The sequence below is a fragment of the Felis catus genome, chromosome X (genome assembly GCF_018350175.1).
Source record: "Felis catus isolate Fca126 chromosome X, F.catus_Fca126_mat1.0, whole genome shotgun sequence".
Taxonomy (NCBI): Eukaryota; Metazoa; Chordata; class Mammalia; order Carnivora; family Felidae; genus Felis; species Felis catus.
In genome coordinates this window covers 96965782-96986361 of record NC_058386.1, presented here as the reverse complement: position 1 = coordinate 96986361, position 20580 = coordinate 96965782, and the positions used below count along the sequence as shown (strand labels likewise).

The 20580-nt window shown below is 57.1% G+C and overlaps 1 protein-coding gene and 1 long non-coding RNA gene across 7 annotated transcripts in view; both read right to left on the bottom strand.

Annotated features, from left to right (window-relative positions):
* Nucleotides 1–15229, bottom strand: part of LONRF3 (LON peptidase N-terminal domain and ring finger 3) — a 40338-nt gene extending 25109 nt beyond the window's left edge. For 2 of the 6 annotated variants that reach the window (XM_023249523.2, XM_023249522.2), the window contains exons 1-4: nt 13657–15228; nt 9731–9849; nt 5866–5988; nt 1846–2001 (exon numbers count right to left, since the gene is read on the bottom strand). In XM_023249523.2, coding sequence (XP_023105291.2) covers nt 1846–2001; nt 5866–5988; nt 9731–9849; nt 13657–14791 — 1533 coding nt within the window. In that variant the 5' untranslated portion in view covers nt 14792–15228. Of the gene's footprint in view, nt 1–1845; nt 2002–5865; nt 5989–9730; nt 9850–13656 lie in introns of all 6 variants that reach the window. The other 4 variants (XM_045050590.1, XM_023249521.2, XM_045050591.1 and 1 more) reach the window with 4 other exon arrangements.
* Nucleotides 15230–19847: 4618 nt separating this feature from the next.
* LOC111558665 overlaps nt 19848–20580 on the bottom strand; it is an 86861-nt gene continuing 86128 nt past the window's right edge. The window contains exon 6 of the long non-coding RNA XR_002739765.2: nt 19848–20442. This is a non-coding gene — a long non-coding RNA (uncharacterized LOC111558665). The remainder of the gene's footprint in view (nt 20443–20580) is intronic.

Here is a 20580-nt window from a genome sequence, read left to right as displayed (position 1 = left end):
TGGGCGAGGACAGAAGGGTATGTAGGGGACAGACTCCTTGGGCTGCGATAAAGGGGACAGATGCAGAGTGTGGCACCACCGGGCCCTCTCCTGGCCAAATCTTTCCCCTTACCACCTGAGGGAAACAAAGACAGGCGGTGAGGGCAGGTCCTGTCACTCGATCCTTCCTGTCGCTCTCGCTGCCCTTCCAGGCCATCTGCGAGCCCCACACCCAGCTCCAAAAGGACTTTCGCTAAGGCTCTGGCATAGGCCTGCAGGGTTACCACAGGTACCAGAGCCCCGTGTTATACGGGTCAAAAGAATCAGGGACAAACCACTCTTTCGACTGGCTTTTGGGCGAAAAGTGAAAAAGAGACAACTCATTTGGCAAAACGACCAATGATGTCTCTAGCCTTTTAAAGAATTTCCGTCCAGGAGGGGGTATTTGAAAATGGATCTAGAAGTAAATCCAAACACCAGGGGGTGTTTGTGCAGATTCACCCGGAGAACCCTGAACCCTACTCTAAATCCACAGTCCAGGAGTCCAAATGCTCATGTGGGTTTTTTCCCCCTCCAGCCCCCGAGCCACCCCCCCCCCCCCGAAATCGGTAGATAGATGGGGAAATGGGGGGCGTCTGGTCGGGAGAGGTCAGTGAGCTTGATATGGGTTTTCTCAGTCTCTAACCTGGGGGGGTTCAGGGGTTCGAGCCCCAGGCATCCACATGGGAAGACACTGCTTTGCAAAGCAAAGCTTGTGTGGAAGCCGGATCCCCGCTCCCAGCTGGCTCACCCTGGAAAAGCCAGGGGTGTGATTTTCCTTCCTTTCTGTTCCAGCTGCAATGGGAAGCCACTCCAGACACTCCAGCTCCCGATTAGTGTTCTCAATCATGTAACAGTGATCTCAAACATGACTGAAATGCACTCGGGGTTCTCTGCTTCCAGGAGGTACTCAGTCCTGCTCCTCCTCTTTTTTCTTAGAGTCAGGCCCACCTGCATTTCGTTCCTTCTCCAGGGTGGGGACAGAAGCAGGGAAAATGGAAGGCCCCTGCCTGCCATGGAGATCACAGGGCTTCCATACAGGGGAAGAACACACCGCCTGGATGGAGGGGAGACGGTTGCCTCAAGGTGCCTCGGTGCTCAGTGCTAAACTTTGCCTTCAAGTCTGGACCCCTGAGCCCCGGCTTCCGCCCACTTGCCCTCTGCTGGGAAAGCGAGGGCCAGGAGCCCATCTCTCTCTCGTTCTGTTCCCTCGTTTTCAAAGACAGGCGCAAATACCCATCTTTCTCCCAGGGACTTAACGCTTCCCAAATTGCTTCCCTCTTCCTGGCTACAAATACATACTGGAAGTCTACACATGTGTAAGACACTGCGAGGGAATATAGAACTACCTCCGCTTGGGGATCAAATGGAGTTGTCTTTGCACAAGGAACTCAGCTGGTGCTCAAAGACCAGCAGCTTGAACAAACAACAAAAAAAAGCAGGAAAGGAGGGGTTGTCAGGCCTCTTTCCAGGCTCCGCCCCCAAGCTGATAAAGCCACCCGGACTGAATGAATGGTTCCAGGGGAAGCGGGCCGATTCTTTTCTACTTGGGTCAAATCTCTCCCTCAGCTGGATCTGACCAAAAACTGAAAAACGACTGTAATAAGGTTAAAAAACAAAAAACAAAAAAACAAAAAACAACCGGGGACCGTGCCTGAAATCCAGTTTTATCTGCAAGAAATATAACCTCCTAGCAAAGAACATGGCCACCAGCGACTCCTTTTCTTCTGTCTCAGGAACCGAAGGAGAGGCAGGGCTCACTCCCATGTCTGCCCACACAACAGCCAAACGAAGCATCACGAGCGAGCTGGGCGAGTTGAGTTTTACCTGTGGTAACTTTGGTAGATTATGACTGGTGCCTTCAGTAGCCATTGACTCTACGTGTTCCTTTAATCTAGGGTGAGGTGCCAACAACTTCAGGATATCGGGAAAATGTTCCTGAGACTCCCCCGGGACTGATGGTGAAAAGAAACTAAGGAGAAGCTGTGACATAAAACAGAAGACTTCACTACTTAAGTTTTCTACAGGTGCTCGGGTGAGAGGGGGAGGGGTGGGAGGGGCAGGGGGCACAGCTTGTGGGGGGACACTCCAGGGAAGCAGCGTGGGACCGGAGACCCCAACACGCCCGGGCAAGGGGCCTCCCTTCGGCGTGCATCGGAACCAGGGAGCGGAAGAACTCTCCAGGCTCCGAGTTCCCACGCCTGGCTGCCCCAGGCCTCAAGTGCAGCCCAGGCACCTGGACTTCAAAAAGGCACCACGGCTGCCTTTGTCGCCCCGGCCAGTTAAGAACCGTCACTCCCATGCTAGCGTTCCATAGAAATATCTACGATGGGAATTCAAAACCTATCTAGGAGGAAAGAGAGAGGTGAAGGCAGGCGAGAAACATCACTGGGCCTGCAGTCAGCTCCGGAGCACCACCACGGGCAGAAGGCTACAAACGTCCTCCAGGCTCCTGGATAGGTCTTTCCCCTGCCGGCCCGTTTCGCGCCCTCCTCCCCGGACCGTCCTCCTTGGATTTCCAATCCCTTCCACAGCAAAGTGGTGGGAAAAGCAGAACCCAGCCTCTCCTCCCCCATTCCGGCCTCCGCTGTGGGGAGACTGTCAGGTAACTTCAAACACTGGAGGCAGGCAGGCTCCAGCCCGCGGCTGGTTTCCCTTGCAGATGGATACGGTGCGGGGCGGGGGGACGTGGCAGGTACGAGACCCAGAACCCCCAGAAGGGACTGGGAGGCAAGGATGTGTGTTCTCGTGCGGACTGCCCGCATTCTCGCTTCCATCCTCCCCTGCGCCAGCACGGGTTACGGGCGGACACGTGTCTCTACGGTACGTAACACGGAACACAAGAAAGCGGGTCGCCTGGCTTCCAAAACACGTTGAAGTGCCTGCCACTGGGCAGCCGCTGTACTGCTCGGAGACCCACTTAAGGGCTGCTCCGTGCCCTTGCTCAGGAGAACAGGGTGTTTACCGATCAAGGGAGTCGGACCGAAATTCTGAGCAAACCCTGTCCAGGTTGATCTGTTCCCTTGCTGGCCCCCAGCAGGGCCTTCACCATGTCCCTTCGGATGTCAGCACTCTCCACACAGCCGAACCCTGCTCGGCCTCTGAGGCTGGCTCCAGTGCCACCACTCCAGCCTCCGGGACCTCACTTGTCCTTTCGTGCTCTCCACTGCACCACGATCGAGCACCTGGTACTGACTACACAGTCCCGCGTCAGCCTCAGATTGTGCCGCGCACCTACGTCTTTCTGACCAGATGGCCAGCTTTTGGAGGCACGTCACAGATGTCCAGTATGTACTCATCACACCGGATGGAATGGAATTAAGACACTTATCCATCCCAGGGCCCAGGGAGAGGCCGAGGGTTCCAGCTGCTTGTGGGGAAACCCACTTCCCAGGTCTCAGTTGGTAAAGGAGGGAGGCGGGGACGTACTCACAGTGCCCAGGGCCAAAAATGCCAGCTTTCAGAGGCCCCTCCTCCCCAGGAGCCAAAGCTGGCCTTCAGAAGCCCTCCTGAGTGGCCCAACAGGACCAACCCGCTTCTGAAGCAGTTTCCCTGGAATCCTCCCCCAAAGAGCACGATACTTGCTTGTGCATCAGGTGACGTATGCAACTGTTGAATCACTATATCGTACACCTGAAACTAACATAACACTATGTGTTAACTAACTGGAATTAAAACAAAAACTTAAAAAAAAAAAAAAGAGCAATGGTGCTCTCCGGTGGCAGCCACACAGCATCCGAAGGTCCGAGGATTAGAGGGCAGAGCATGGAGGGGGCAGGGGGGCAAGGAGGCAGAGGAGAGAAATCGAAGGAAACAAGGGAGAAACAGCGACTGCACTTCGCTTCTTACCTTTACTACCTAAGATCTCATTCTAGACCTTCCCAGCGGCTTTGGAAAACAAAAGTGGGGGTCAACGCTCAGGGAGAATGATCATTCCACGTGAATGAAAGTCAATTCCACCTCAGGGTCAGCCTTGGAAAGGCCCAAATGGGTCAAGAAGGGGCAAAAAGCATCTGCAGTAAAAGCAAACACTAAAAAGAAACCTAGGCCTGTGAGCGTCTAAGGTCGCTAATTACTGCCAAGTGAACCTGGAACGTCTCCGTCAAACCTGTAGCCCCGAAACTGGAACAATCCAGTAAATCAGAACTGCTGAGGGCCCTCAGTGTTCGTACACGGCTGCCGTGCCCTCATCACAGCCCGTGGAAATCCGCCTCTAAATTCTCGCCCCAGCTTCAGAACTCCGGGACACTCATCACGGGCCTAGGCTCCCTTGTAGGACACATGCAGGATCGCGAGGTCCTTAAGGACCGAGGCTGTGGCTTCTGCGTCTTCGGGTCTCCAGAGAGGTGCTGTGCCAGAGCGAGATTCTTCTAACCAACCTTTGTCAATCCCCCCGCCCCCAGAACGGGACAGCCCTGTTGCTCCTCTCCCCTCCACCCCACCAGTGAGCGCCGAGACGCCTGGCATGTCTTCTTGGGACAGAAGAACGGTGGGCCGCCAGGAAGGCAGACTCTGGAAGCAGACGGAGCTGGGTGTGCCTGCCCTTTCTCCAATCACGAGCTGCGTGGCCTCGGGAAAAAGACTCCCGGCCTTGGCTTCCTCACCTGTCCCATCTGTAACTTGGGATTAAATAACATCACCCACCCTCAAAGGGATGCTGTGGAGATGAAATCATATCTCCCACAGAAAGCCCCAGCACAGTGCCTGGTGCACTGGGAATTGCTCGATAAACATTAGCTGTTATTGTTATTAGTCACGCCATGGACTGCACTTAAGATTCGGGGAAGGGTCCACAGCTTGGAGCACATTCTCTGCCACCATGCCCTGCTCAAGAACACCCTGCCCACTTTCCCAAACCAGGCCATGGCAACTTTCCAGGAAGAAATCTGTGTGGGGCAGAACCTCCAGAGCTCGGCTCCCCTAGTTCACTGATTTCGCTAAAGATTCCTTTCCCGAGCCTTCAGAAGCCAGTCCTGTCCCTTGCTCCCTTTCTTCGTCCACGGCTCTGCCAAACCTCACCGGGGCGGGGGCACTGGAGACAGGTGGTGAACAGAGGGAGGGGCACAAGGAGGGAGAGGCGACCACTGTCTGTCAGCATCCAACTTCTAGGCCACTTGGCCACACAGTCTGAAAGCACACTGCAGAACAGTAAGCACTGACGTCCATGAACTGAGGACCCTTGAGCCCTTCACCAGTGCAAACATCTCATGAATTAAACACACACACACACACACCCCAGCCACACTCTCCTGGCACTCAAGCGTCGGAATGGCTGCTTGCATTATACCGTAATGGTCCCTGACTTACATCTGTGAGACAGTGTGTGTGTTCTATTTCTAGCAAAGGCTGAAGGCTAGAGTTCTGCATATAGCAGGGGAGATGGTGACCAACATTCCTGGTGAGGAGCTGGCTGTCCTGTGTGTCCGGTGAGGCCGTGACTCAGCCAAAGCAAGGTTCTACAACCGCAGGCAGCCCCACACCCCTGACCTCTGGTCAACGGCCAGAATCTCCAGAATCTTCCATCCCCCTGTTAACTTATCTGGCTTGATTTGGTTTGGTGCGGTTTTCCCACTCACTGCTCAGACCCTGAGTTTAAGAAGCAAGAACATGCCTCAGAGCCTCCTACCGAAATGCAGGAACCGCTCCAACTGATTGCACACGCCAAGAGGACGGTGTGTTTCTGAGCAATCGATTGGCACCTGTGTCTCCTTCCTGCCCCCTTAACCAAGGGAGCCACCCACTCAGGGCCCTAAATGCCAGGGAGGGTAGTTCCCTCAGTCCCTCCCTGGACAAGACAGACGAGTGGGAGCCCGCTGGGCAGCTGGACCTGATACCATCTCAACTCACCCTTTGGGCTTCAGATCTTGCTCTTTTGTTCTTTCCATCGAGGGACACACAATATAGAAACTCCCTCAGTGCTTCCTCCACCTTGCCTAAGGTGGCCAAGGCCTGTGCTTTTCTGAAGTGTGCCTGGAAGAAAACATCGGCATTCAATCCTGTCCTTATTCGTCTATCGACTTCTTGACACTGGCTAAAGGTTTCGTGAGCATTTGCTACTGTGTGAAGGGGCTTAGAAGGACTATCTCTTGCCAGGGCTCCTGGGTGGCTCAGTCGGTTAAGCATCTGACTTCGGCTCAGGTCACGATCTCATGGTTCCCGAGTTGGAGCCCCACGTCGGGCAGAGCCTGCTTCGGAGCCTCCATCCCCCTCTCTCTCTGCCTCTCTCCTGCTTATTCTCTCTCTCTCAAAATAAGTAAATAAAAACTTAAAAAAAAAAAAAGAACTGTCTTATCTACAGTCCTATACATGTGGACAAATGGTCTGAAGCCCATTTTACAGAAAATAAAACTGAGACCCAGAAAAGTGACGTGCCCAAAGTAACACAGAAGGCAAACTGTGGAATCAGGGTTTAAGTCTGGGTCCGACTGATACCAAAGTCCAATCTCCTAATCCCTGTGCCATACCACCTTCCCGCTGCCCCACTGTTGTATTGGAGGGATCACCAAATGTAGCAAGAACCCTCATCTTTGAAGCACCTACTAGCCAGCTTTTAAGACCCGTTCCAATATGCCTTTCTATTCACTAGCCCATCAAGCAGAGATCTAGTTCACATTACTGGCTGCTGAGTGACCACCCATACTTGCTGATCATTCTTCGGAAGAGGCCCAAGGGAAGGGACATGGCCTCTCCAAGACGTCAAGGTAGTTAGTGGCAAAGCTGAAACTAGAACTGTGGTCACGACGCCCAGAATGCTCTTCCCCATAAAGTAGATTTCCCTTCAGAGGGCCAACCAGGGACCAAGCAAATGCTTTCCGTCCTGTAGGCTCAGCTCACTTCTGTTCCCTCACCACATCTTTAAAAAGTATAAAAAGTTTTAGGGCTCCTCGGTGTCCCCGCCCAACTGCCCTGGCAAAGAAACTCTAGAGGTAGCAGACGAGCATTCTGGGGGAAGAGGCAGGAACAAGAAAAGAGGGGGGAAGAGGGCTATACTCTCTCTGTGCCTTGGGACAGGTGGCCCTTGCAACTTGGCTGGGAGGGCATTGCTCCTGAGTCATCTAGGGTGCCCCTCGGGGGCCTGCTCCCCACTCCCTTGCCTCCACGGCTGACCCTGAGTCTAACTTAGAGAAGGAGATGATCCAGGTTGCAGCTGCTGGGCACTCCCAGCTTCCCCTAACATGCCTCTACAGGCCCTGGTGAGGTGCCCTCTGGCTCCAGCCTGGCTCCAGGCGCCGGCAGGGATCTGCCTTCTTGAGCAGTGGCCCCTGCTCCAATCCTCTCGGGGACCTCCCCCCGTGTCCCCCACCCCACTCCTGGGGCCTAATTTCGGCTGATACTTGGGTGTCGATGGCTTCCCTCACTGCTCCTCCCAGCAGTGCTGACCAGGGGCCCCCTGGAGAAAGGCTTGCCTGACATTTCAGGGCAGCTAGAGAAGATAAGTGTTGGGGGACTGGAGAGGCCTCTGGGACCCCTCCAATCATACCCAATAGCAACCCAGACACGCCACCCGTTCAGGGCAGCCAGCCCGGCCCACCGAGAGCGTTCCACAAGCAGGGTATGCTGAGTACCACTGCGCCTGGCTGGGTTGGCTGGAAAAGGGCTGCAGGAGATGCCCTTGCCCTAGGGACACCGCACAGAGAAATGGCGGGAATGGGGCACCCGGGTGGCTCAGTTGGTTAAGCATCTGACTCTCGGTTTCGGCTCGGGTCACAACCTCCCGGGTTTGTGAGTTCGAGACCGGCACCGGGTTCTGAGCTACCAGTGCAGAGCCAGCTTGGAATATTCTCTCTCCCTCTCTTTCTGCCTCTCCCCTGCTTGCTCGCGCTCACTCTCAAAATAAACAAACTTAAAAAAAAAAAAAAAGAGGAAGAAAGAAGGAAAGAAAGAAAGGGTGGGAAATATGCAAATCGGGGTATGAGCTGGTTTTGAATGGTATGCATCCACTCAAATCTTCTCTCAGCCCCCAAGACAGTTGTTCTCTGGCTTTGGCGCTCTGCTTACCCCAGCAGTTGGGGGGAAACGAAACTCCCGTTTACTACTTCCGTCAACTCTGATTTCACTGAGGAAGTCACTTTTCCCAGTTCATCTGAAACGGTCCACCGCTTCTCAGCCCTGCTTCCCACCGCACTATCCACTATCGAGGCTCCCACCCTGAGGCCCTAGGTTGAGGGTGGGGGTGGAAGAAGCTGCAAGAGGACTCCTCTTACCCCCAGGCAGCTTGCTGACCTGCCCCCGCTGTGAAGTGTGAAATGCTCTCACCGAGGCTCCTTTGGGTCAAGACACTGGTGACTTTTAAAATCTGTTCCTTGGGAAAGAGAATATGCTACTGCACTCCCCCCCCCCCCCCCCCACGAAAACCTTCTCATCCAAGAACATACGGGATTCACTCGGACCCTAATGGCTCCGTGTGCACGTCCACAGATGCCTGATCTGAGCGTCCTAGTTCCAGAAACAGTCTGATAAGACACAGTTTTCCTGCCGTCAAAAGTCATCAGGTGTGGCAAAACCCAGGCTACAGTGATACGGACTGCGTTACAGTCGCTTAGTGTGAATTCTCACGAATTCTCACCTAACGTACTGCAGAAATATTAGCGTGTGTGATTGCGGAGCGCTGTCCAGAGCTCGCCGAGGGTGCCACGTAGCATATGGTCTTTCTGCAATCAGAAACATTCTGGACTCTGAACGCTTCTGGCCCCACGGGATTCAGATAAGGGATCACAGATCAGGACCCGGCTAAGTTGGGGTTCGGAAGAAGGCATCCGGGGCTCACGTCGAGACAGCACTGCACCAAGGCCGGGCAAGTGGTAGCGTTCCCAGCATGGCCCCTTGGCCGCGCTCACCCGTGACCCTCACCACATCCCCAGGAGGCGATCAGGGTGACTAGTAATAGCTGCGCTTTGCCACCAAGGACACTTGGGGGCCAGAGAGTGAAGCGACTTCCCCACGGTCACTTGGCTTGCAAGCAGTAGAGCTCAGGCCCGAACCTAGTCTCCCAAACAAAATATTGACGTGTGGCTAAGGACCGGTCCTGAGGCCCGAGACGCAGAAAGTGATGCTTCGCATCCTAGAATCCTGAGAGATGCCTAACCCGGCTTTCCCCCTACCCATCCAATGTGACTCAGACGTTTAGGGCCACCAGCAGGCGATTATATTAAGGACTGGAAATGACACAACCAGCCAGCCATACTTCGCTCATGCTCCTCTCTACTGTCCCTGGAAAATGATGATTGGACACATAATGCTACGGGCCAGGCATCGTTCTAAGCACCCTACATGTATAAGCTCGTGTAATCCTCACGATTAACCCTTTGAAGTGGGTGCTTTGAATATCCCCCTATTGTACAGACGAGGAGAGAAGGCCCAGAGAGGTTAAGTAGCTTGCCCTGGCCACACGGCTGGTAAAAGTAGCAGAACTGGGACATAACAGAAACTCAGGTGGTCTGACCGCTAAGTCCATGCTCTGAAGAGTTCTGGACAAGTTCTGAACAAAGCCCAGGCTGCTTGGCAGGCCATCAGGTGAGTAAGTAAGCTGGGGAAGAATCCGGTTCCCTTGCAGACTCTTGAGTCACCCTTTGCCAAGGGACCCCCAGCTCCTTTGCAAAGCCTCTTCCCTGCTCTGCTTGAGCTCTAGTGACCCAAACTCCCAGGGAGGCAGCTCTTCCTGCCATTTCCTGTCTATAGTACAACCCATTCCCAGCCCTCCCATCCCACTCACCTTAAAACCCATTGGGCGGAGCTTACATGCTATTTCTGCATCATGCAGTGCGTCCTCGTGAGACTCCAAGGTGAAATAAATTTGAGACCGGTTGCTATAAAGCAAGTGGTCGTTTGGAGCTGCCAAAATGAGGGGGGGGGGGAAAAAAGCTCTCATTAATGGTCCCAGCACAAACACATAGTAAGTCCTGTATGAGGATGGATCTTAGCAAACGGCAAGTTATCTGGGAAGTTTGTTAAAAGTTAATGTATTTATTCTGAGAGAGTGTGAGTGGGGGAAGGGCGGGGGGGGGGGAAAGAGAGAGAATCCCAAGAGACGCAGGGCTCGATCCCATGAACCGTGAGATCATGACTTGAGTCGAAATCAAGACACTCGACCGACCGAGCCACCCAGGCACCCCTAGGATTTTTCTACTGGGGATCCCGATGTCCAGCCCGAATATTGCCCTGCCTGCCACACCCCCCCAGCCGCTCTGGGTCTGAGCTTCTCCAACTAGGAGGAAGTCACGTTTGCTCCTCTCTCAGGTGGTTCCTTAGAGGGCCTGTGGGTGCATTAGTGGCTCTGACATAGAGGAAACCCTAGCCGCCCTCCTTCGTGGCTATGTACGGCTAACTGGAAGCCTGGCTTCGGAGTGAGGATCCCCACGAAGAAACAGGCCAGGGCAGGGAGAAGGGGAGGTGGCCAGATGTGACTCCCATCCTACCCACCAGAAAGGCAAGTCCAGGTTAGTCTTCTAGTGACATTAGCAACATCTCTGTCTACAAAGTCCCACACATACGAAGTTTCTCTGAATGCACTTGCAAGGTTCCATCCTTTCTTTACAGATGGCCACATGTGCGTGAACATAAACAAGGCTGCTTGCTGGGAATAAAGCAAGCTTGGTCCTCACTCACACTTTGAACTTTTTTTTTTTTTAACGTTTATTTATTTATTTTGAGAGAGAACACTAGCGGGGAAGGAGCAGAGAGAGAGAGAGAGGGAGAGAGAGAATCCCAAGCAGGCTCTGTGCTGTCTGTCAGTGCAGAGCCCAACATGGGGCTCGATCTCAGGACCCATGAGATCATGCTTAACCGACTGAGACACAGCCCCCGCGGGGGTGGTGGTGGACCCCTCGGGGGGGGGGGGGAGGACCCCCACAGAGCCCCATCTGGCAGCTGCAGCTGGAGCTCAGTCCCTGGGTCCAAGCAGGAAGTCCCTTAAACCCAGATCTCCAAGGGAGGTGTCATTCCTTCTATTTTAACGTTTATTTATTTATTTTGAGAGACAGAGAGACAGAGAGAGGGAATCCTAAGCAGACCCTGTACAGAGTCCAGACTCAGGGCTCAATCCCATGAACCGTGAGTCCTGACCTGAGCAGAAATCCAGAGTCAGATGCATAACTGACTGAGCCACTCAGGCGCCCCTCTCTCACTAACACTTTGAATCACTAAACGCCAGGGCTGGACAGGCCTTTAGAGATCACCTGGCTCAACCAACCCATTCTTCAGAAGAGGAAAATCAAGCCCAGGGAGGGGAAGGCATCTGCTCGAAGTCATACGGCTAGTTGGTCAGACGCTGAAGCTTTGAAGCTAGGGTGGGGGGCATGTTTTCTTTTTCTGAAGGGTGTGTGGTACTTAGAAAAATGAGACACTGGCCACCTCTCAGCACATGGATACTTGCCTGCTGGGGAGGCCCCTTAATAGGGTAAGGCTGTAGTATGTAAGTGATGAATCACTGAATTCTACTCCTGAAACCAATATTGCACTGTATGTGCTGTAACTAACTGGAATTTAGTTTTTGACAAGTTTATTTATTTTGAGAGAGACACAGAGAGCACAAGCAGGGAAGGGGCAGAGAGAGAGGAGAGTGAGAATTCCAAGCAGGCTCCCGGTGGTCAGTGCACAGAGCCCAAAGTGGGGCTTGAACCCATGAAACTGTGAGATCCTGACCTGAGCGAAAATCAAGAGTCGGATGCTTAACCGACTCAGCCACCCAGGAGCCCCAACTAACTGGAATTTAAATAAAAATTTGAGGGGCACCTGGGTGGCTCAGTCGGTTAAGCATCTGACTCTGGATTTCTGCTCAGGTCAGGACTCACGGTTCATGGGATCGAGCCCTGAATCTGGACTCTGCACAGGGCCTGCTTAGGATTCCCTCTCTCTGTCTCTCTCTCAAAATAAACAAATAAGTAAATAAATAAAAGTTAAAATAAAAGGAATGAAACCTCCCTTGGAGATCTGGGTTTAAGGGACCTCCTGCTTGGACCCAGGGACTGAGCTCCAGCTGCAGCTGCTGGGACGGGTTCTGTGGGGGTCCTTCCCCTGGGGGTCCACCCACGCACAGGGGCCGTGCAGAGGGCTTGCCTGAGGGCTCTTTACTTGCTCTCAAGACGTTACAGAGTTTGCAGTGGAGGCTTCCCTTTTGTTCTGCAGCACTCGCCAGCCCGGAGGAGACTCAAAGTGCGCTTTCCCTGGCCACAGGATATGCATGGGGGTGGGGGTGGGGGTCCCTCTCTCCCTCGGGTGCCAGCCTGGCCCAGCCAGCCCTCGTTCCTCCTCCTCCTCCCCCCACCCCATTACCTGTTGCAATCTCGGGTGGAGATTCAACACGTGGAGACTCGAGCCCACCCCTCTCCTCCGCCCGTCGGGAGTCGGGCTCAGGGCACCCCCGGATCCCAGAGCCCTGCCTGCCCGGCCCTGCCGCCTCCTCCCCGGCACGCTTCGCCAGACACCGCGCCCCGCCGGCCGAGCTCCTGGCGGCCGGCCCGAGCTGGGCACTACCCGGCCCGCGGCTCTGCGGCCACTTCCTGGGTCCGGACACGGAGGGGACCGGGGCGAGCGGCGGGGCGGGAGGAGGGGAGCCGCTACGCGTGGGAGCTCTGGCGCCCGGCCGTGAGGCTTCCCACGTTGCCCTTGAAGCCGCTAAGCGCAGCCGCGGCTCCTCGGGCCGCGCGGCAGCGGGTCCGAGGCGTGTCCCCTCCGTGGCGGGCGCGCGGTCCCGGGGATCCCCGCGCAGTTGACGGCCGGGTCTCCCGCCGGGCCGGCGGGATAGGGGTTCGCGGCGAGGGCGCGCGGGCTGCGGGCGGGGAGGGGGGGGCATCTATTTCGGCCGAGGATCCTGTGATAGGAAGCGGTGACAATGAGTCACAGGGCAGCGGGGCGCGAGCGCTCCCCTCCCCCCCGCACACGCTCGCGGGATGGTTTCCGAGGCGAGCGTGGCCCACTTCGGTTACCTCAGCCGTTACACAATCCCGCCCGCCCGCGCGGAGGAGGGGCCGCCCGGCCCGGGCCGCTCGCGGCCCTTATGCAACCAGTGCTCTCCTGACCTAATTCCACGCCGGACCCACCCCACCGGGAGCCGCGGCCCCGGAAGGGCCAACTCCCGCCGCGGCGGCCGCCCCGGGGCCGGGCGGGGAGCGGGCCGGCCGCGGGCGCCGAGCGAACGTCGCGGCCCCGGCGGGAGCGCGAGGAGGGTGCGAAGTTCCTCCGCCGGCAGGGGAGGGGCGGGCAGGTGTCCGAGGGACCCCGGCGTGCGGAGGGAGAGCGCGGCCGGGCGGCCGCGGCGGCCCCGCGCACGTGACAGAGGGCCAAAACCGCGAGGGGACCAGCGAGGGAGACCCAGAAACAGGGACACCGAGCGAAAGCCGACTGGCAGGCGCAGGAATGAAAGCTACGAGGCGCCACGGACAAAGACAAAGAGCGACAGAGACACGGGCAGGGACACAGAGAGAAAAAACGATGCCTCGGTAGCGACCGAGGCAGAGTCAGAGACCGGACTCCAGACGCCCCCTCCCCCACCCCGGCCCGGGGGGCCTCCGGCGCGGCCCGCCCCCCGTCGCGCCCCCCTCGGCCCCGCCCCCCGGCGCCCCCTCCCGCGCCCCCTCCCCTCGGGTCCTCCGAGCAACCCCCGCCCCGCCTCCCCGCCGCCGGGCCCCGCGGGGGGCTCACCTAGCCGAACCGCCTCGTTGTACTTGAGCAGCGCCGCCTCCACCTGGTGCTCGCGGTACAGCTGGTTGCCCTCGTGCCGGAGCTGCGACGCCCGCGCCGGGCCTGGGAACAACTTGCCCAGGAGGCCACTGAGCACCACGTTGACCCGCAGCGGCGGCGGCGGCGGCGGCGGCTGCGGCGGCGGCGGCGCCGCGGGTGGCGGCTGCGGCGTCGTGGTCGTTGTCGTTGTCGTCGTTGTCGTCGTCGTCGCCGCCGCCTGCTGCCCGTCCCGCTGGGGGGCCGGGCGCGCCTTGCCGCCGGCCACCATCAAGGCCGGGAGCTTGACCCCGCACAGCGCACACCGCCGGTCGGCCGCCCGCCCGCGTTCCAGGCAGAGTTTACAAAAGGTGTGGCCGCACGACAAGGACACGGGGTCTGACAGAAAGCCGTGGCACTTCCGGCACTTGAAGCCGTCCCACACCTCGGTAGCCTCGGCGGCGGTTGGCGCCCCTGCCTCTTCGGCCGCCGCCTCGCGGCTCGCCGCACCGCTCCCGTCCGGGGGCGCCAGCGCCGGAGCCTCGCCTTGCGGGACTTTCTCCGCCAGGCACCGCACCAGCTGCTCCAGCTGCTCGGCCACCAGCTGCTGCCGTTCGGAGAGCTGGCGGTACACCTCGAGGGCTTCCCGGAGGCGCCCCCCAGACGCCAGGGCGTCAGCCTTCGTGAGCAGGACTTTGCACTCCGGCGTCGAAGTCTGAGGAGGCGGCCCCGGCTCCCGCTCGGGCCCCGGCTCCGACTCCGGCCCCGGCTCCGGTCCCGACTCCGACTCCGGCCCCGGCTCCGGTCCCGACTCCAGCCCCGGCTCCGGCCCCGACTCCGGCCCCGGCCCCGGCCCCGGCCCCGGCTCCGGCTCCGGCTCCGGCCCCGACTCCGGCCCCGACTCCGGCCACGACTCCGGCCCCGACTCCAGCCCCGGCTCGGGCCCCGACTCCGGCCCCGGCTCCGGAGCGTCTAAAGGTGCGGGGCCTTCTGTGGCCGCCTCCGGGTGGGGCTCCGTGTCTCCGCGGGCCGCCGATGCCGCCGGCTCCGCCAGTTCTAAGTTGTCGCTGCCGAGCTCGGCGGGCAAGCTCAGCATCTGTCCAGTCTGAAGTGAATCCATAGGGATAGAGAAGCAGGCGTGAGGGGACGAGGCGTCTAGGGGCCGGGGACTCGGAACACAGAGCGAGGGCTGCTGGGAATCGGAGCTGCCTCTGCCGATCGGAGTGGCCTCAGCCGCGCGCTACCGCGCGCCGGTCGCTGCCGCGCCTCCACGAGCTCTCGGCCGGCCGCCGCGCGCCGCCTAATAACTGTCTTGTCTCAGCAAAGTGTTATATAAAACAGCACCACGTGACGCGCCGCCACGCCGCTCATTGGCCGGCGGCAGGGAAATTGTTACAAAACCAGACAGTTTTGTAACAGTGTTGCGCTTGCTTCTTTTGGCTTCGCTTTTCTTGGCTCGTTTTTGAGGTTGTTTGTGTTTACACTCCGCCTTATTTTTCCCCTCGCAGTGTGGTTCCTTTTCGGAAGAGAGGGAGGGAAAAAAACCCAAAGTCTTGCCTCAGGCTTCTCCGTCTCCAAACCCTACCCCATCCCACCTCCAAACCCGCCAGCAAACAGGTCCCCTCTGCCGGCCGCGCGCTAGCGGGCCCCTCCCCCAACCCTTCGGTGGAGAAGCAGGTACCCCGAGGTGCGCAGTCCGCCAGGTCTGTGGAGACGCTGCAGGCTCTCGCGCCTACGGGCTACGGCTGAGGTCTGCGGAGGGAAGCGTGTCGGAAGGGTCCCCGGGAAGCCCACGCCCCTCACCTCCGTCCCGGCCGCGACTCGCGAGCCCTGGGAGCCCCGTCCCGGCTGCTGGCATTCGGGGTCCCTATCCGCCTTCTCGGGGAGCCACCCCCCCCAAAGGAAGTGAGTGTGGACATCCGAGGCCGCTCGGTCCCCTGTGCTGGGAGCCACGCGGAGCAGCGCACCCGGCGGGCGCAGAAGTTGGGTGGCGCTCGCTGAGCGCCGAGGGACGCGCCGCCAGGAAGATGCGCTCGCCGGCCGAGGCCCGAGGGAGGCGCCCTGCGTGCCCCGCTCCTCGCCTCTCCCTTCGCTCAGCGCCGGAGACGCCCCGGGCCCCGGGGGTGGGTAGGGGGGTCCCGCCGGCCGGCCCGCCGGCCGGGCGCGGCCACGAGGACTCGGCCCTCCGGTGTCGGTGGGTACCCGGGGGGCGTGGGAGAACGGCCGGCGGGCCAGGAACGGAGAGCGCTCCTCCGGGGAAACTCGCGGCGGCCCGAGCTGCCTCGAGGTTCGCGGCTCCCGAGTGCCGAGTTCCGACCTCCGCGCGTCACGGGGTGGGGGCGCTGCGCGGGACGGGAGGGCTGCGCGCAGGCCGCGGGGCTCGGCTCACCGTGGCTAGGCGGCCCGGGGGGCGCCGCGCTCACCTCCAGAAGGCCGGTGTGAGCCGCTCGGGCTCCCATCCTCGCACTTCGGACGGGAGCCCCACGCACAAATAAACGGGCTTGGAGCCCTAAGGGAGTAACGCACTTCCCCGTCGGTCCCGCTGCTGCGAGCAGGGAGGCGGGGGCTGGGCTTGCCTCTGGCTAGGTTATCCTCCAGGGCCTGTGGGCTCCTGGGGCCGTGCAGGGGCGGAGCGCCGCCCCAGGGCCTGAACACCTGCAGTTGGCTCCTGCTGTGGCCACTTCTTAGCTGAGTGACCTTGGCAAATGACCTAAACCCTGGGAGGCGTCGCTCTGGGTTCTGAACAAATGCCAGGGATGATCTTGGTCGCGATCGAGTCATGTTTCAGAGCTGGGGACCACAGGCTCCGTCGGGGGCGTGTGTCTCTTTAGATCGTTAATCTCCCCGTTGAGTCAACGCTAAGGTCCCAAGTTGTGCAGCGATTTCTAGAGCTTCCCTCTGGCGAGACAGGCCTGGGGAGAGGGTCAGAGGGGAGAAGGGACACTGGGACAGAGGAGAAAGAGACCAAGAAAAGAAACCAAGGAACTCAGGATGTAGCCAGTAAAGCATAAGGCGCTCATAGGAAAACTTAGCTTGTAGCCCTGGCTTTGCCATTACTTGCTATGAGACTTTAGGCAAGTCCTCCACGGAGGCCTTAGTTTCTCCTGATCTCCAAGGCTCCTTGGAGCTCTCACCCTCAGTGGGTTCTAACCCAAGACCGGATTTCACGATACCAACTCAACTACTTAAGTGCAAGATTAATCCAGATGCTGTGGTGGGGGGGGGGGGGCGTTGACCTGGAAAAGGGGGTGAAGTCAGCAGTAGTAGTGAAAGGGCAGGGGTGGCTAGTCCGCTGTCCTGTTCGTCAGGGTCAGGCCTGAGCTAGATTTGGAAGATCTGGAAGTCAGGGGACTGGCCAAGAATGGAGGAGATGGCCATGCCAGGCAGTGGGGGAGAAGCTGGGGCTCCCTGTAACCTACTAAGGGAAGCTCTTTTTCACCCTTCGATTTCCCCAGCTGTTGAATGGGCCCTTAGTCCATTCCGGTCTCCATAAGAAAACACTATAGATCGGGTGACTTATAAGAAACAAATTTATTTGTCACACTTCTGGAGGCTGAACAAGACCAAGATCAAGGCTCCAGCAGACTTAGTGTCTGGCGAGGGCTCCCTTCCTGGTTCATAGACAGCCATATTCTGGCTGTGTCCTCAAACGGTGGAAGGTGAGGGACCCCTCCAGGATCTCTTTTATAAGGGCACTAATTCCAGGGCCCCACTTCCAAATACCATCACAAGGGGGATTCGGTTTCAGCATATGAATGGGGAAGGGACCAACACTTTCAGTCTATAGCAGAGTCCCCAGCATTAATTCTCTGTCTGCTCCTTCTGATACCTGTGAGGAGGGACACTCTGAGGGGCAGGTAATGAGATTTCTATGAAAGGGTCGTGAGACGAATAATGATGAAAACTTCTTAATTCAAGATCTTTATCCCTTTGACAAGTTTAATTTAAATTTTTTTTTTTAGAGAGAGAGCGTGAGCTTGGGGGGGGGGGAGAGAGAGAGAGAGAGAGAGAGAGAGAGAGAGAGAGAGAGAGTCTTAAGCAGGCTCCGAGCTGAGTGTGGAGCCCGAGGTGGGGCTCAATCCCATGACCTTGGGATCATGACCTGAGCCAAAATCAAGAGTCCGGCGCTCCACCAACTGAGCCATCCAAGCGCCCCTGACAAATTTAAAAATCGATGTTGGTTACTGCCAATTGTCTTCCTGATGCAGAACTGAGATGTGCCTTGCTCCCTGGACCACCTTGACAAGTAAGTATCCCCTGGGTTGGTTTCCCTCCCTTGCCCATTGGGGTTGGAGGGACAAGGAGAAGGCCAAGTCAGGCAGCAGGCAGGGGTCCTGCAGGCATGGGGGAGAGATGCTCTCACCGGGTAGCCCCCTTGGCATCTGTGTGTGCCCAAAGTTGATTAGAAACTTGACCAGGAATGTTAATAGCTGCCAGGGTGATGCAGGGTGTGCTGGTGCAAAAAAAAAAGGGGGGGGGGGCAGCGCCATCTCACTGGCCAGACAGACTCCATGAGAGTTTTCCATTGTATTTGCAAATCACAGGACCGCCTGTAGGACAACACTTTGAAATGGGCTTCTATGGAATGCTGGAATTACCACAGTGGCTTTCTTTCCTTCTTTATTTAAAGTAAAGAAATACGGGGCACCTGGGTGACTCATTCGGTTAAGCAGCCGACTCGATTTCAGCTCAGGTCATGATCTCAAGGTTCCTGAGTTTGAACCCCGCAACGGGCTCTCCACTGACGGTGCAGAACGTGCCTGGGATTCTCTCTCCCTCTCTTTCTGCCCCTCCCCCACTCATGCTGTCCCACCCCCCAACAAATAAATAAACTTAAAACACAAATAAATAAACTTAAAACACAAATAAATATTACCTCGATATACATCTGTGGACCAACTCAGAGGTCTCCTACTCAAAACCTCCTCCCCTCTGTTTTTACTAGAGTTCCTAGAAGGAGGGGACAGAAGCGATTGACAACATGTTTTCAGATGCAAATATTCCCTTTGGAGTCCCTGGTTCTCCAAACCTCCATTTATTTTGCTAGGCCCCACCCCCCAGCCCCACCCACCCAGTGTGGCTAAGGTCAACCAGGAAAAAGAGCAAGGGTTGAGCTGCACCTCCTTTCCAACTGCCTACAGTGAGTTTTCCAACTGGGCGCTGGGAAACCTCTCTGGGGCCCAGAGGAGACAGCTGGCAGGCTCTTACCCTAGCTCCCTCCACCAGGGCAGCACCGCACCCGTCCATCTGTCTGTCTGCTTCGTTGTGAGCTTTGGGTTAGAATTTCATTGAATAGAATTTTATTGAAGACAGGCTTTTCCGTCTTTAAAATAAAAAGTGTGAAAACCGTGGCAATGTCCACCTATTGTTACATATCTGCCGAGCATCTGCTCTATACCAGGCCCTGTTGTAGGCACTGGAGAGGTAGCAAAGCAGCACTTGGCTCCCAGGTGCTCCCTTCACGCATCCAGCTTCCTAGACAGACTGGAAGGTTCCACGAGAGCAAGACTAGTGTCTCATATCTTTCGCCTCCTCCTCAAAGGACAGTATTTGAACAGATCTTACTGAACGTGGCAGTGGACATTTTGGCCCTGGGTGGGAGAGTGCAGAGGGACAAGAGGACATCCACCCAGGAGGTCATGCCTTTGCCCTGGGTCACTCAGAGAGGAGACGGCGGGCACGCAGATAATTAAGAGTTGACTATACAACTCTACACACACACACACACACACACACACACACACACACACGCTACGCATGGAAGCTTGGCCAAAGCACACACTTACTCTTTTCTCGAGTTTCTCCTTTGATAAACTGGGGGTGACCCATCAATTAGGCAGTCCTTACAGGGGAGAAAAAAGGCATCGCGGGCATTAACGGCACCGACACGAAAAAGGCCCCTTGCAGATCCAGAGTAGCCAAAACCCAGAGCCAAAAACTGAAAGTGTAAAAACTTGACAGATCAGCCCTGGCTTCGCACACAAGGGAACTGAGGGCTAGCGGAAGCGGGTGACTTGCTGTGGGTCGCGGTGGCAGTCTGCGGCACAGCCAGGATTGCGAGTGAGGGCTCCTGTCTCTTTGTCGAACCTTCTTTCCGTGTGAGCAGAAAGCTTCGAGACACGGAACGTCTCCCCCAGATGAGCAGGAAGCTACCTCGGGTTTCCGAATTACGACGATTTGCGGTTCAACAAATATTTATTGAACATACACTGTGTGCCTACTGGAGCTGGCATTTGTGGACAGTAGTAGAAGGATATGGCGCGGTGCTTGTGTGCCCGTAGCTAACTGAGAAGATGCCCTTGAGCCCAGCTGGAGAGGATTTATTTAACCAGGGAAGTTAAGGACCACCTCAATTCTCAACTCGAAGGGGTTCCCTTCACGGTAGGGGCCACACGGCTGGAGAAAAGGAGTAGAAATAAGCCGGGCTGGTCGAGGCCCAGGAATTTCTATTCTTAAAGACCACCCATGTGATTCTGATGCTCAGCCAGGTTGGGGGGTCCATCCACGTAAAGGATAGTGCAGAATGGGTTGGTCAGTGCACCCCAACCCTTCTCTCCCTGGCTCATCCCGAGTTTCTCTCCGGGGTGCTGGGTCGCAATAATTCTTGCCTACATTTTACTGAAGGGAAACACTGAGGGCCCGGAGACTTCCGATGATGTGTTGTTCAAGGTCATTCAGCAAGTGGTGGGGGGGGTCTCTGTTTTCCTGCCAACCGGTGGAAAACAGAAAGATCACAAGATACCATCCCAAGGAAGATTCTGCTTCATTTCTCTGCAAGACAAATCAGACCCACTTGGTTGGCCAGAGTTGGTCGCCCAGGGTACAAAAAGGAGCAAGTCTCCGCGGCTGCCAGGTGTGTGGGCGAGCGAGGTGAGTGCCTGGGAGCTCGGAGTTCTAACTTTGCTGTGT